We start from the raw sequence: 17,286 nt of genomic DNA, 5'->3' as shown, positions 1-17,286 counted from the left end.
AGCACCCGACGTTCGAAGACTCCAAGTGCTTGCAAGTCCTCCTCGAGCATCGTCCACGTTTCATGTCCGTAGAGGACTACCGGCCTTATATAATTTATCATATAATCGAAAGTCGGTTTTCTGTTTTGGGGTAACTTTGATAATGGAGTATAAATCGAACAAAACTGAATGAATTACGGAACATTTATAGGGCGTTGCATATCTCTAGGCGTTTAACGCTATATGGAAATTTCTGACTTGGGGGTCTATTTTATAAGTCGAGTCGATCAAAACGACTCGACTGGAGTCACTGTCGACCGAAAAAATCACTCGACTCAGCTCTGTCACCCGAGTTTTTCGACAGTTGTCACTCTATGTGACTGCATTACTGTAGGAGTCGACGGGTGACATCTGAAATATGAATGCTTGCTTTGATCGACAATGAATACAGGCGAGTCACATGAATCTACTCGATTCACAAAATAGGTTCCTTAGATTACAAAAATGGCCCCATAGTTTGCAAAAATGGTTTTCACTAAGAGATTTGAGACCGAATTCATGTTCTACTACAACTAGGCTGCCAAGGATAAGTGACGAACTCATTATGACTTCATCAGATAGTGACTGTGGAACAGAATCCCAGAGAGTTGTGAGCGTTTCAAAAATGCTAAAATTTTATATTTTTTTAATAATTGCATATAAATGCTCAAATGTAATTGATTCCAACGAAAATAGCTCTGACGTGAAGTATCATTCTAATACTCTTTATATTTGCATTCGTTTTGCTAAACTGATTAACAGAAACTTTGTTATTTCGTTTATCATGTTGTGGGTCTCGCACTATCAAAGTTACCCGCATTATCAAAGTTACCCCGTTTTACGGTACGTGTTTCTTGAGACCGGCTCAGCTGTTCCATCCCCTCGCACTCCGTCTCCTCCAGGCGGCGTTTTTTCTCCCGAAAGAAGCGGGTTTGCTGTTTCCGTTTCCGTCTATAACGTTCCACGTTCTGTCGAGTCCCTTGCTGCAGCATGACCGCCCGCGCTGCGTTCTTCTCCTCCAGAATCTGTCTACATTCCACGTGGAACCAATCGTACCGTCGACTCCGGCCCACGTACCCGTCGTTGCTCTCAGCTGCATTTTTAATAGCTGCTGTACCTGCGTCGAAACGTCGGGTTAAACAATAAAACTCGTTTTTTAACAAAAAGACTGCGTTGCTGATACATTAATCATTGAAAATACAGTCGAACTCTCAGCAGAACTTTATTTATTTTTTGAATATGTTTCCAAATGATTTTTAACGGTACGATATATATCAAATTATTATAACGTAAGGGGTTATGGGGAGACGGTGGGTGAGATTTCTTTCGTGCCATACAAATTATTTTTGATTTTCATACAAAAAATATCTTTCCATGGGAAAGTGGGGGGGTGTTAATACCCTTAAAAATGTCTTATATAATTAATGGACCGTCCCTACGTAATATATTTTATTTTTGTAATTTTAGAATTTCAATATTTTTCAATGTTTAAGAGCAAAATAAAAGTATTTTTAGGGAAAAAGGGGGTGAGGGTTGTATGTTAGTTATGCTACGTATATTCCAGGGGTTGTCAGCATCAGTAATCAAATGCTATGACGAGAAAGGGCTGCAAGAGATCAGAGGAAAAATACTACGTAATTTTTGGACGGCATCTAATAGCGCGAATGCGAAAGAAGGGGACGAAACGTGATTAGAAAGGAGGAAAAACTGGGACAATGTTATCGTTTCCGGTTCGGCCCGAAAACAATCAAGTGCACGATATACCTACAGCTCGGGGCAGGGACTCATTTCGGAACCAATGAATCGGATCGGTACTCGCAGTCGATTACAATTTGAGTTCAGTTTTACGTGTTTTTATTTAGTTCTCCACTTTATGTTGCTCTCTCTGTGTGTGAGTGTTATTCTTTTTGGGTATGTTTTTACAAGTTTCTCCAAATAAGTTCACTATACTCAGCGTATGGTGAGTAAGTTTGTAGCTTGTTCTTTGCTGTCATGGGGGGAGTGGGGTGAGGAGACATTTTGGGGGAGAACGAAAGAGCCTTTTGCGTGAGGCTCGTCGCGCTATTCAGACATTTGCAGTTGTCATTTGTGTCTCCCTATGCTTCTACTAACGGTTCTACAGCTACTTACTTCTGCTCGTATACAGAAAAATAAAACAAATCGTACTGGTTCACTATACCACAAGAAAGCTCGCTTCCCTAAACTATGTGTAGATAAATTTACCGATAGAAGACAAAGAGAGTTTGTGATCAATCTATACGCGAAAACTATGTATATACTCACTAGGCTTACAGGAAAGTGAAACGGTTTTCATTTTTTTACATACTTCAAAGAAGGATCGGGGTATAACTTAATTCTCTGTATTCGGTAGTCTTTGCTCTATGTTGAAGGTTATCTGGTTATTGGATTCTCGTACTGACTCGTGTATTTTAATGCGTTAAAATTAGCCGAAATATTTTAAATTTGAAGGGAATCTACGCACTACTAAGAAAAACTTTGTTTTCTGTTTAATGTCGTCGGATCTAGGTTTTGATTCCATTTGTCCACCGATAATGCGCAATGATTCGTCCGTTAGTATACGCCACATTTTTATTTGTCGATAAGTGATAACCTAGTAGATGTATGAGTGACATAATAAATAATAGAGTAGTGTTGTAAATGAGAATTAAAATTAATCAATAAAGCCGCATACTCTTGCGGGTTATGTACCCGACGCCCAGATATGCGCCGCAAAAATCTCCGACAGCGATTTTGTAGTTTCAAATTTAGTTTATCCAAATTACTAAATAACAGCGAAACAGCCCAGATTTGATCTTTCACTTTAGCTTTGTTCGATTGAGATTGCAGTGTTGTGGTTATTTCCATCTCTTACTAGAATATCGTTACCGTGTATTACAATTATCCAAATAGAATCCTATAAAACTAATATGTACACTTTTTTGTTGCATTCTTCTCCGTTTCCGAAAATTTCCCGTAAGGTACCAAAAAGAAGCATTTCTCTTTTGATTCATGCCGACACTATTCCATAAAGACAATCACACAAACACATACGGTTCCATTCGCTCTGCGACGCATTCCAGCACTATTTTTATTACAATGATTAGGCTTTCTCTTCATCCTCCTTCTGCTGCAAAAGTTGCTGCTTTCGCTTCTTCGGTCGCTTTTCCTTTGATTCCATCGACGTCTCTTCCTGAGGCAGCGGTCCTTGTTCGCTCTTCTTTTTCTTCTTCTTCGCCTGTTCCGCTGGACCCGGCTTAGCTTTAGGTCCTGGTTTCCGCTTCTTGCGGCGGCCTTTCGGTGACGGTGGCAATAGCAGCAGCGTCCAGTCCACCTCCATTCGCATCTTGCGCACTCGTTTTGTTCTCCCTTGAACGAGGCCTCCCGTCTTGCTGCTGCTGGGCTCGTCCGTCTGTGCTTCCTCCGGAGTCTGTCGCTGCTGATGGTCCTCCAATTGGGATTGCGGTTGTTGTAGTTGAAGCTGCTGTTGCTGCAGTGGTACTACTGCAGCTGGTGGTTGTACCGTCGATGACCCTGGATCCATCGCTGGATCCAGGGGATGGAAATTTCTGTTCCGTTTGGTGCTGCTGCTGCTGCTGAAAAAAATGCTGCCGCTGATTTTGTTGCGATGGGTGTGACGGTGATAGTTGTGGTTGTTGTTGAGGAGATTGGTGGTGCGGCAACGGTTGCGGTCCAACGCCGCTGCCACCGCCCGGCATTGACTGTTAATCCTCTTGGAGGCTCTTGATGCGCTTGGCTGGGTTCTGCAGGTAGTCGTCGACGAAATGTTCAGTCTCCAGGTATTTCGGTAACCACTTGGCCAGTTGCTGCTCGAAGAATTTTTCTAGCTTGTGGGCGTTTTTGAAGGTGATACTGTCCTCCTGTAAAAGAGAATGTGAAGCAAAATATGAGATACTCGATTATTGTTACGAATTTATATTTTTTCCGAATGGAATGGAAATATATGTTTTCTTAACTAAGTGAAAATAGCTCGTAGTTTAGAATAGGTCGTGAAAGATATTAATCGAGAAAGACGCAAGACTAGCTTAACATTTTATATTCTTTATTATGTTCAGTGGCTCGGTAAATGGCTGTGCATGGTGTACCATTGATACCTCACGTACCAGCAGGAATAAAATAGACCCCTTTATGTGGTCCTTAGCCTCTTGCCCAGCAACTCCTTTCTACCTCCTCGTGGTACTGGCCGGGGTGCGAACAACCTTAGGGAAGATCGGGTAACGAACCCCGGTGTGAACTTTAGTCGTATTCTGCAGGGCAGGGGAAGAGGGTTGCTTCTGCAAACCTGGACCGTCTGTACTCCATGATAGGAGCGGCTCACAACAGCGTCTGTTCCCCATGTCAGGGGCGGCTGATCATCGTCCGAGTGCCATAGAAGGACTCTAAGCTAAACTGCTAACTATGGTTCTCCTAACTTTTAGGGGGAATGGTCCTCCGGAAATCTAGGGGGTTGGTTTCAGGCCCTGCAAGCCAACCGTAAAAACACATCAGCACAGGAACGTTAACGAGAGAATACGGACCAGAACAATCGTCGAAGACCACAGCGACGTAAATGGACTAGCGATTGGAAACTCGGTACGTGGAACTGTAAATTTCTCAACTCCATCGGGAGCACACGCATACTCGCCGATGTGCTGGAGGACCGCGGATTCGGCATCGTAGCGTTGCAGAAAGTGTGTTGGAAAGGATCAATGGTGCGATCGTTTAGAAGTAACCATATCATCTACCAGAGCTGCGGCAAAACACATGAGCTGGGAACAGCTTTTATAGTGATGGGTGATATGCAAAGGCGCGTAATCGGGTAGTGGCCGATCAATGAGAGAATGTGCAAGTTGAGAATCAAAAGTCGGTTCTTCAGCTTCAGCATAATAAACGTGTACATCTCACATTTCAGTAGAACTGATGATGATAAACACGGTTTTTATGCGCAGCTCGAACGCAAGTACGACAGGTCCACCCAAGCTACGACGTCAAGATCATCATAGGAGATCTAAACGCTTAGGTTGGCCAGTAGGAGGAGTTCAGACCGACTATTGACAAGTTCAGCGCCCACCGGCTGACGAACGAAAACGGCTTACGACTAATTGATTTCGCCGCCTCCAAGAATATGGCCATTCGTAGCACCTACTTTCAGCTCAGCCTTCCATACGCCGCCTGGAGGAGACGGAGTGCGAGAAGATGGAACAGTTGGGCCGGTCGCAAGATACGCGTAAGTATCTATCAGAAGCTCAACGCATCCCGCAACAGCCTCGTGACTCGAGCCAAGATGTGCAGGGATAAGGATAGGAGCATTTTGACAGACTAGCGTGAGATAATCGAAAGATGGAAGCAGCACTTCGACAAACACTTGAATGGCGCTGAGAGCACAGGCAATCTTTCTTTATTAATAAGACAATTTACACCGTCTTCAGCACATAGGCTGCACAGACTGAACGATCACTAACATTAGGCAACGGACAACACGAAACAGCCATGAATTTTTCGTTCGACGAAAAGTTTTCATCGACTGGAGCGGAAATCGAACCCTTACCTCGTGGCACAATACGCCCAGACGGCTGACGCCGCTAACCGCAAGGCCACGAAGCCTACAAAGCCTATTCTTTATTCTTAACTAGCTCAAGAACAATAAAGCTGCTAGTTCATTCCTTGTTGAGCTACCGTGCGAGACAGTCGATAGTTCTCGTGTGTCCGGGTTCACCCCCGTTTTTCCAAATCTTTGGTATTTCGACGCCTATTGCAAAGTGTTTTTAGTGCAGTGAAGAGCCTCAGTTCGGCTTGGAAGCGGAACACTTTTGGCGAAGCCATTGTGTTGCCGTTTAATCGAGTTTTGCGCAAAAGTATTGAACGTTTTCGCCATTGCGTGGTTATTTTCCGATCACGTGTATCGTAGAAGACAGCTTGCACCTCGTCCCGTGTGCTACCTGAGTGATCATCGTTTGTGGTGTGTATATAGCGTGCACAGCGGTGCGCTCTCCACGCCGACAGTGGTCACCATCGTTATCGACGCCTGTGTTGGTTGGTGGCAGGCAGTGAGAGACCAACCACACATACACCGTACCAGCGAACCAGGAACCAGACCGTCCTTTTTTGATCACGTGTATCATCGAAGGCAGCTCGCACCCCGTCCCGTGTGCTACCTGTGTGCAGTGCAGAATTCATCAGTGCGATCATCGTCTGTGGTGTGCGTATAGCGTGGTCAGCGGAGATCAACCACACATCTACGCGTCCCAGCGAATGGTCGTACGTTACTTGCTACCTCTCCCCAAGCGTAGACGCCCATCGGTTACAGCATCGACGACGCCAGCGTGGATAGAGTAAAAGATAAGTACCTCTCGTTGTTCTTCTCCTCTTCACGTCTTTTTTGATTAGTTTTTACTGCGTGTGAAAGTTTTCCCTCTTCCCTTTCCCCTTTGTATGTGTTTTTTTTTTTCAGTTTGATTCAATTTCCATTTCTTCGAATAGTGTTAGTTTGAGTTATTCGTGCGCCCTTTGCGGTGTTAAGCTACCGCAATGGGTGTAGATGATGATGGCGGTGGAACGTCGTATCCCCTCACTGAGTCTTCGAATGTGTTGAACCAACAAAACACAAACAACTCTATGCCCAATCCATGTGTGTCCCCTCAATCTGATGTGTCTCAAATGGACACCAATATTCTACCATCTCCGACGTCCCCTCGCCTCAAGGCCTACCCGCCCGACTCTGGTGGGCCTTTTGTTGTTTTCTTTCGATCCAAAGGCAAACGGTTGAACACTATTCAGATCAGTAAGGATCTGACTAAGCGATTCTCTTCCGTTGTCGCCATTGACACAGTGGGTTCTGGTAAGCTGCGCGTCACCGTCAGTGACCGTAAACAGGCCAATGAGATTGTGGCCTGTGAGCTCTTTACTCGGGAGTATCAAACTTATCTGCCAAGCCATCGGGTTGAGATTGCGGGAGTGGTCACCGAAGGCAGTATGACCTGCGAAGAATTGATGCAGGGTTGTGGTCGCTTCAAAAACCCTTCTCTCCCATCTGTCCCCATACTGGAATGCAAGCAATTGCATTCCGTATCCCTGGTGGGAGAAAAGAATATCTATTCACATTCTGAATCCTTCTGTGTGACCTTTTCCGGATCTGCTTTGCCGAATTTTCTTGTAATCGGCAAACTTCGTTTACCTGTGCGGCTGTACGTACCGAAGGTAATGAATTGCACAAATTGCAAGCAGCTGGGCCATACTGCCCAGTATTGCTGCAACAAACCTCGATGTGCTTCTTGCGGGGAGAGACATGTGGATGGTGCATGTAGTATACCGCCAAAATGCGTTTATTGCAACGAAAGTCCACCACATGCCCTCGAAAACTGCCCGACGTACGTACGCCGGCAGCAACATCAGCGACGATCATTAGAGCAGCGCTCTCGGCGTAGTTTTGCCGAGATGTTGAAAAAGGCTGCTCCGTCTGCTGAATCCCAAAATATCTACTCTTCTCTGTCTCTTGATGATCAGGGCTCCGACTCTGAGGTTGGTGAAGGAATTTCCTTCGTTTTCAAGGGTTCATCGAGGAAGCGTGTGAGACTCCAGAGACCCACAAAAAAGCCTCGGAATCTGTCTAGCAGTGATGACCCACCAGCCATGAAAAATACTAAGCCTGTCGCGAAAGTCTCAAAGCTTTCACCTCCTGGATTCAAACTCCAAGAGGAAAGAGACTTTCCGCCACTACCGGGAAAATCTAAAATCCCAAATATTCCAAAATTTCAAACTGCTCAGCCAAAAGAAAGTTCGCATTCGGAGCCCCTAGGGCAACCTCAGGGCGTTCCAATGTTTACGCTTTCTGGCATTGTAGATATCATCCTTAATTTCTTCAATGCTTCTGACCCAGTGAAGAACATTGTCAAAGGATTGCTTCCATGTGTGACTCCTCTTTTGAAGCAACTGGCTTCTAGAATGCCCCTCCTTGCAACGATCATATCTTTTGATGGATTTATCCACAGAGGTCGAAGATATGATTTCTGTTCTACACTGGAACTGTCGTAGCATTACGCCTAAATTAGATAGTTTTAAATTTTTAGTTAGTAATTTACAGTGCGATGTTTTTGCGTTATCAGAAACATGGCTAACACCTGATGTGACCCTTCCTTTCCATGATTTTAATATTATTCGCCTGGATCGATCCGACTCATATGGAGGAGTGCTTTTGGGGATCAAAAAGCATCACTCGTTCTACAGAGTCGATCTGCCGCCGATGTCAGGCATTGAAGTCGTTGCATGTCAGGTGACTATCCGAGGCAAAAGCCTCAGTGTCGCCTCCATATATCTTCCTCCGAGATCGGCGATATCTCGCAGAGATCTCTCTCACATCTGCTCTGTTATGCCTGAACCACGGTTGTTCATTGGGGATTTCAACTCCCACGGAACAGGCTGGGGGGAACTGTATGACGACCACCGATCAACGTTGATATATGACCTCTGCGACGACTTCAATATGACAATTCTCAACACTGGGGAAGTTACACGAGTGGCACCTCCAGCTCAAGATGGAAGTCCTAGGGATAGCCGTTTAGACCTCTCAATATGTTCAAGCTCGTTATCGCTGGATTGTTCATGGAGGGTAATCCAGGATCCCCATGGTAGCGATCACTTGCCGATTGTAGTTTCAATTTCCAATGGAACACAACAGTCTTCATCCATCGATCTCGCCTACGACCTCACAAAGCACATAGACTGGGGAAAGTACGCGGAAACGATCATTGATGGAGAACAAGCGGTAGAAGTACTTCCTCCGTTGGAAGAGTATCGCTTTTTATCCGAGTTGATTCTCAACAGCGCTCTTCAAGCCCAACGCCGTCCTGTGCCTGGTCCGTCGGTTCGCAAGAAGCCTCCCAATCCGTGGTGGGATGAAGAGTGTAAGGCACTCTATCGCGAGAAATCCGCCGCGTTTAAAGACTTCCGGAAACGTGGTTCAATTGACAACTATGAGCGCTATTCTTCCCTTGAACGCAAGTTTAAAAGCTTGGTCAAAGTGAAGAAAAGCGGTTATTGGCGTCATTTTGTGGAAGGATTATCACGTGAGACCTCGTTGAGAACGCTTTGGACCGTCGGAAGAAGAATGCGTAATACATCGTCGGTTAATGAAGATCGAGAGAGCTCTCCTCGGTGGATTATCGATTTCGCTAAGAAAGTTTGTCCGGATTCCGTTCCTGTTGATCGCGTGCGACGAGATATTCCGGTGGATAGGGACGCCATGGATAGACCTTTTTCGATGGTTGAATTCTCACTTGCTCTCCTTTCATGTAACAATTCCGCTCCAGGAATGGATCGAATCAAGTTCAATTTGCTTAAGGGCCTACCTGACGTCGCAAAGAGGCGCCTATTGAACTTGTTTAATCACTTTCTGGAGTGTAACATTGTTCCGGATGACTGGAGGCAGGTGAGAGTAATAGCCATCCAAAAACCCGGGAAACCCGCGTCGAACTATAATTCGTACCGCCCAATTGCGATGTTGTCGTGTATTCGCAAGTTGTTAGAGAAGATGATTCTCTTTCGGCTGGATAAATGGGTTGAATCGAATGGCATGCTGTCAGATACACAGTTTGGTTTTCGCAGAGCCAAAGGAACGAACGACTGTCTTGCGCTGCTTTCTTCAGAAATTCAACTTGCCTTTGCCCAAAAGGAACAGATGGGTTCAGTGTTTTTGGATATTAAGGGTGCTTTTGACTCAGTTTGTGTTGATGTCCTTTCAGACAAACTCCACGCAAGTGGCCTTTCATCAGTTTTGAACAATTTTTTGTACAATTTGTTGTCCGAGAAACATATGAGTTTTACTCATGGCAACTTGTCAGTTTCACGAATTAGCTACATGGGTCTCCCCCAGGGATCATGTCTGAGTCCCCTTCTTTATAATTTTTATGTGAGAGACATTGATGACTGTCTCATGGAAAATTGCTCGTTAAGACAGCTTGCAGACGACTGTGTTGTTTCTGTCACAGGACCAACAGCAGCCGAACTACAAGGACCCTTACAAGATACTCTGGACAATTTGTCTACTTGGGCCTTAAAGCTGGGTATCGAATTCTCTGCGGAGAAAACTGAGATGGTTGTCTTTTCAAAGAAACACAAACCTGCCAAGTTTCCGCTTACACTCATGGATAAGACAATCACTCATAGCTTGTCTTCTAAATATCTCGGGGTCTGGTTCGACGCCAAATGCACCTGGGGGAAACACATTGTGTATCTGACACAGAAATGCCAAAAACGAATCAACTTCATGCGAACTATAACCGGAACATGGTGGGAAGCCCATCCGGAAGATCTGATCAAGCTGTACCAAACAACCATCTTGTCGGTCTTAGAGTACGGTAGCTTTTGCTTTCAATCCGCGGCGAAAACACATATGCTGAAGATACAGCGGATTCAGTACCGCTGTCTTCGCATCGCGCTAGGCTGCATGAACTCGACTCACACAATGAGTTTAGAGGTACTTGCAGGAGTACAGCCCCTGACAGATCGTTTCGCGGAGTTAACACTCAGGTTCCTCATCCGTTGTGAGGTTCTCAATCCATTGGTTATTGAAAACTACGAAAAGCTGCTTGAACATAACCCTCAAACTCGTTTCATGAGTGTGTACTACTGGTACATGACGCTGGAGGTTAGCCCATCTTCGGTTAACACCAATCGTGATAACTTCCTAGAATTCGACTGTTCCTCTGTAGTATTTGATTTGTCCATGAAGCAAGATATCCATGGTATACCAGATCACTTTCGTTCAAAGTTTATCCCTCCCATGTTTGCAAGTAAATTCAGGCATGTCAGCGAGAGCCGACAGTTCTTCACTGATGGGTCAAAAATGGATGATATCACTGGTTTCGGTGTTTACAACGTTTCTCATAGCGCCTCATTCATGCTTCAAAAACCATGTTCTGTATATGTTGCTGAACTAGCAGCTATACATTACACCTTAGAGTACATCAGTTCTCTCCCACCCGAGCACTTCTTCATTTTTTCCGACAGTTTAAGTTCTCTAGAGGCTGTTCGGTCAATGAAGCCGGTGAAGCACTCAGCGTACTTCCTGAATAGAATACGCCAGGCATTGAGTGCTTTGTCAATTCGCTCTTACACTATTACCCTAGCTTGGGTCCCTTCGCATTGCTCCATTCCTGGCAATGAGAAAGCGGACTCTCTGGCTAAGGTAGGCGCTAAAGAAGGCGATGTTTACGAGCGTCAAATCGCCTTCGAAGAATTTTTTGCATTGGCCCGTCGGGAGACCTTGATCAGCTGGCAACAGAAATGGAGAGACGGAGAAATGGGTAGATGGCTGCATTCCATATTTCCACAGGTGTCGAAAAAGCCATGGTTTAAGGGGTTGGGCATGAGCCGTGATTTCATTCGTGTCATGTGTCGGCTTATGTCCAACACTGATAAAAATCCACACGCTCGATCTGTGTGTTTAAAATTATGGATCGATTCATGAACGTCCATATCGATTTGCTATGATTTTCTTGCAAACTTCGTGTGTGTTACACATTAAATTCCTGTGTTTTGCTTCATGGATTGATTCATCAACCGACAACAGGGATTCCATATTTTTTCCACATAAGTTCCCGAAGCTTTCTCTTCAGAATCGTATGTGTCAACCTATGGACGCATAGATCATCACTCCAACACGGATTCAGTGTGTTTTGCTTATGGTTATCTTGTGTCATAATCATCATGTTCAAGTTGGTCGATTCATTGATTTGCGCGATGAGATTGTTATGATGAAATCCATGAGCTATGCTATCGATTTCCATGTTCAAAGCTTCTGAATTGTTTGTGATCAACCCATGGGATGCATGGTGAACTGAATTGCGGTTGGACCTCGTGTCGAACGACAGTCATCATCATGCTTCCAAAGAGAAGAAGCAAATTTTGAAGCTGAAAGTGTTAGATGAAAATTTGTAAATTCGATATTTCTTTTATTAGTGAAGTTGACCGATATACGAGAATTCTACCTTTCTATAAGAAAACATTGATTATAATGTATAGTTTAGTAGAGAAATCGGATTCCACTAACAGATTTTCCTGGCTTTCAGTTTCGAAAAAAATGGAATATGCTTATCCCTGGCTTCCCAAATTATGGATTTGCGGCGCCCGGCTTGTTGCTGGCTCACGGGTTTGAAAAAAAAAAATCAAGAGAGCTTGCGACAAGCAGAGGAGCCTCGGATCCATATTTTGGGGAGCAAAAGTTTTTCTACCAAATGTCTTCTTTCAGTCCCATGACATTTATGTTCTATCACACATGACTATCTAAAGCTACTACATTTCGAATTCAATAAGCAAATCAGTTGGTTTTCATGATTTAATATTAGAAAATTCATGTTTGTTTCACATGACAACCTAATGTTGATACACATGTTATTATACCGTGACATCAATGATGAAATCCATATGACTACCACACTCAAATCATGTGGTTTTCCTCATTGCGCAAATCTATAAGTAAAACACACGAACTTGACGTGTAGATTTTTCTCAGTGAATCACTATTCGTTAAGCGCGCATACCCACCGTATTGGGCTCTCAGAAAGCAATCTCTGTGTTTGCGGCGTGGCTTACCAGGATATCGAACATGTTGTGTGGGGATGCGTTGAGCATCGTGGCGTCAGATCTGAGCTGACTGAAACTCTCCGGATCCGAGGAAAACAGCAGAAACCTGTCAGGGAAGTGTTGGCGGGCCTTGATTTAGAATATATGAATTTAATCCATCTGTTTTTGAAGCGTATCAATATCCGGGTTTGATTGTGTTCGTTCCCTGTCTTTCTTTTTCCCATTCAAATTGTCCTCTTCTCGTCGTGTCTCCCACAAACCGTTTCTGTTTAGTTTCATTACAGATCTGGACATCCTGTCCCTTCAAGCTTCATCAGCTTAGTAGTCTAAGTAGCTTAAGTAATTCCAAAAAATCCTTTCCTTCGCTATTTCAAATGTATCCACTAACCTTAAAACTTCCGCAAACTAACATAGTTTTTAAAATAAGTTCAAATTTTAAAATGTAAATAATGTAAAAAAAAAGAAAAGATTTCGGCTCTGTTATGCCCTACGGCGCCTGAGCCTGCCAAATAAACGAGACAAGTAAAAAAAAAAAAGCTGCTAGTAAAGATGGTATCGGAGCTGAACTCATAAAGATGACCCGGAGAGCCTGGCAATTTGTCTGCACCGGCTGATAGGCACAATTTCGGAAATAGAACAGCTACCGGAGGAGTGGAAGGAAGGGGTAATATGCCCCATCTACAAGAAAGGCGACAAGTTAAATTGTGAGATCTTTCGAGCAATTACCATTCTAAATGCGGCCAACAAAGTATAATCCCAGATCATCTTTCGTCACCTGTCACCTGCAGTAAACGAGTTCGTGGGCAGTAATCAAGCCGGCTTCGATGACGACCGATCGACAACGGACCAGATCTTTACTGTACGGCAAATCCTCCAAAAATGTCGTGTTTACCCAAAGCATCACCTTATAATCGATTTCAAGACGGCATACGATAGTATCGACCGCGTAGAGCTATGGAAAATCATGGACGGAAACTTGGACGAGAACAGCTCTCCCAGGAAGCTCACGAGACTGATAAGAGCAACGAAGAAAAGTGTGCAAAATTATGTGAAGGTTTCAGGTGAAAATTCCATTTTATCCGTTTGGACTTTCGTGCCTGTTGTTCAATATAGCGCTAGAAGATGTTATGCGGAGAACCGGACTTCACAGCCGGGGTACGAATTTTACGGGATCCAATAAATTTGTTTGCTTCGCGGATAATATGAACATTGTCCGCCGAACATTGGAAAAGGTTTTGTTTGGTCTATAAACATCAATTACAATGTTTAGCGATAAATTTGTCTTGCCGTTTTAAGCGTGGCAGACCTGTACTAGTGTGGGACAAAATTTAGATTCTCGCTCCAGTCCACTTTTTGGATTGCATTTAGGTCCAATACCAACTGTGCAAAATTTCAGCTCGATCGGAGAAACTATATTTTAGGGCCAGCCGTTCAAAGTTTGTATGGGATTTTATGGAAAAACTTACTTTTGCAAAGAAAAATCGCCAGAGGTCGCCCATTGACCTCTATAAAAATTCTGAACACAGACCCCGATAGGCTTTTTCATGATGAAGAATATTGCCGAAGACCGCGAAACAATCCGACACTTGTGAAAAAAGTTATTTAATGAAAACCTGTTGGCAAGGCGACGTTGATTAACACGTAAAGGAATAACAATAATAACAAAATCGGGCAAAATTTCCGAATAGTCTATGCTTAATAACTTTTTTTTCACAAGAATCGGATTGCTTTGCGGTCTTCGGAAATGTTGTTCATCGTAGAAATACCTATCGAGATCTGTGTTCAGAATTTTTATAGAGGTCGATGGGCGACCTCTGGTGATTTTTCTTTGCAAAAGTAAGTTTTCCCATAGTAAATCCCATACAAACTTTGAACGGCTGGCGCTAAAATATAGTTTATCCGATCGAGCTGAAATTTTGCACAGTTGCTATGAGACCTAAATGCAATCCAAAAAGTGGACTGGAGCGAGAATCTAATTTTTTAAATAAAACCGTATCCCAGGCTACTGTACACCTACCAGAACCAGAAAAGTTGGACTGGTGGTGAATGCGACCAAGACAAAATACTAGGATAGCTTGTGGGGCCGAGCGCGACAGGGCTCGCCTAGGTAGCAGTGTCGGTCCTATAACACTTCCCCGAATACAATTACCCCGAAAACCATCTCCCCGAAAACCAGTGATGCACGTCAAGAAATTCTTCAAGGACGCTCGCGAATTTAAGCCTAAAACTCCATCTTCCTCGTACTGTGTACGAAAAGCGTGTTTTCCTGATAGTGTTGAAATAGTTGTCGGCGTAATTACTACTAACATTTATATCAGTGATTTTTTATTCTTTCGATCATTGGCTGTTCTTTCAAGGTTGGATAATGCCAGTGTAAAACATTAAATCAATGATTTTTCGTTCTTTGAATTATAGGCTGTTCTTTCGAGTTGTACGGTTTGAGTTGAAGTTTGAGCAATAGCTGTCAAAAAAAAACCTACTCACACAATTGTCGTGAGCGAAATTCGAAGTTGAATCCCCTGCATTACTTGTCTGTATTTTATCTTGTCGGTCTTACAATTTCCAAAAAGAGATTTGCCCATCTTATTATCGGAAACTTTTTCGAAAATTGCACTTGCAAAGTAATTGCGGTATCATAACTATTAATGTTTTCATCAGTGATTTTTCCTTTTTTTAACAACGGCTGTTCCTTATCGATGTACTTTTTAAATAGTTTTTGTAAAATATCAGTTAACACTTCCATCTGAGATTTTTCGAATTATAATCTAGTGCCATTTCAGAATATGTTGAACTCACATTGTTGTCAGCAGTATAAACATGATATTATGCATTATCATCGAATAATATAACGCTTTTGAAGGAGGGCGGGGAAGGACTCTAACATTACCATGTGTAAACGAAATCAACTAGTTCGAAATATGTTTTACTGATGTGAACACAACCATTCTCACAAAATCAAGTACCTGTGAGTGAGATTTTGGTTCTCACTTGGCCCTTGAAGATGGTGATTAGAAGAAAAATAAATCATTGATAATAAGAACCTAAATGCAAATAAAATTCAAGAAGTAGAATATATTCACGTTATCGGCTTCCAGGCTAGTACCGTTGTTATAATATCATTGAGTATATTTTGAAGTAGGGAACACTTCATACTACTCAGGAGAAGTTTCCTGTTTCCGGAAATTTAGATAATTTTTGTCATATGTGTAAGCGACATTTTTAAAGACAATGACCTCCAACGAACAAGAGAAGATGTGCTTAACCTCAGATTATTATTCTATAAAATATATGGTGTTCATTTGTAGAATCTTCATTTTTTCGTGGAAAGAAAATTCGGGGTTATGGTCCTTTCGGGGTAATGGTTTTCGGGGTAACGGACTATTCGGGGTAATGGATTTCGGGATATTGGTTTTCGGGGTACTTGACCATTCGGGGTATTGACTTTCGGTGATGGCTTTCGGGGAAATGTTATAAGATCATGTCTACGCGTCCCCATAAAATAGACCATAATATAAACCCCATTTGTGGCCCTTAGCCTATTGTCCAGTAACTTCTATCCCTACCTCACCGCAGTGCCGCCGGGGTTACAAGTAATAATAGGAAAAATCGGGTAATCAACCCCGGTGGGACCTTGGTCGTATGCTGACAGGGAAAGGGAGGATATAGCTCATCAGAGCGTCTGTTCTGCATGTTAGGGGCGGCTGATCATCGTCCTAAACACGGCGTAGGACTTTAAACAGTGCAGTGCGCGATGCTCCTCCGGTGAGACAGGGGTTTGGTGCAGGCCTTACAAGCCAGCCGTAAAAATCATCAGTACATAAAATGTAATTTCGCACTGGGACAATCGGCATAGACCCGGGTATCGAACTAACGATTGGAAACTCGGATTATGGAACTGTAAGTATCGTAATTTCTCGGGAAGTACCCGCTTGGCAGACACGTAATGATCGAGGGAGATGAGCTCGAGTTGGTGGATGAATTTGTCTACCTCGGTCATTGCCGGAAGTTGTGCTTACTACGAACTCCACAAGACCTTGCGGTCTGGTAAAATTCACCTCCATACAAAGTGTAGCATGTACAAGACGCTGACAAGACCAGTAGTCCATTGATTCGTGGACAATGCTCGAAGAGGACCTGCAAGCGCTAGGAGTTTTCAAAAGACGTGTGTTTAAGACGATCTTTGACGGAGTATGTGAGAACGGCGTATGGAGATGAAGAATGAACAACGAGCTTGCGCAACTCTACGGTGAACCCAGTATCCAAAAAGTCGCCAAATCTGGAAGGATACGATGGGCGAGGCACGTTAGGAGAATACCGGACAACAATCCTGCAAAAATGGTGTTCACCTCGAACCCGGCCGGTACAGGAAGATGAGGAGCGCAACAAGCTACACACTAAGCTCATTTTACCGGAAATTGGTGAATTTCACCGTAATCTCAACAGCTAAACAGTTCGGTGAAATCAAACACCGTAACTTCGTCGGAATTTTACGGATTCCGGAGATTTTTACCGAATACTGTAAAAAATTTACCGTTCTCCGTAGAGATGCCATACGCTATGTGAACACTACAAAAAGTGTTCTTAGAATTTTGTATCGCTATCCAACAAATTCCGAAATTAGCTTCCAACGAAATAATGCTTTGGGTATCTCATATACTGGAGCAGTAAATACTGCTGAACACACTAAAGTCA

General features: G+C 43.5%; 1 protein-coding gene across 5 annotated transcripts in view; it reads right to left on the bottom strand.

The window, feature by feature from the left end:
* Window positions 1-1,855: 1,855 nt before the first annotated feature.
* The window catches only part of LOC5569287 (transcription intermediary factor 1-alpha), a 162,285-nt gene continuing 146,854 nt past the window's right edge, over window positions 1,856-17,286 (bottom strand). For all 5 annotated transcript variants that reach the window (XM_021852201.1, XM_021852202.1, XM_021852200.1 and 2 more), the window contains exon 12: window positions 1,856-3,896. In XM_021852201.1, the coding sequence (XP_021707893.1) occupies window positions 3,741-3,896 (156 nt within the window). In that variant the 3' untranslated portion in view covers window positions 1,856-3,740. The remainder of the gene's footprint in view (window positions 3,897-17,286) is intronic.

This window comes from Aedes aegypti, chromosome 3, assembly GCF_002204515.2.
Source record: "Aedes aegypti strain LVP_AGWG chromosome 3, AaegL5.0 Primary Assembly, whole genome shotgun sequence".
In the NCBI taxonomy this organism is placed as follows: Eukaryota; Metazoa; Arthropoda; class Insecta; order Diptera; family Culicidae; genus Aedes; species Aedes aegypti.
The sequence above is the reverse complement of the archived record's forward strand: the minus strand, read 5'-3'. Positions and strand labels throughout refer to the sequence as shown.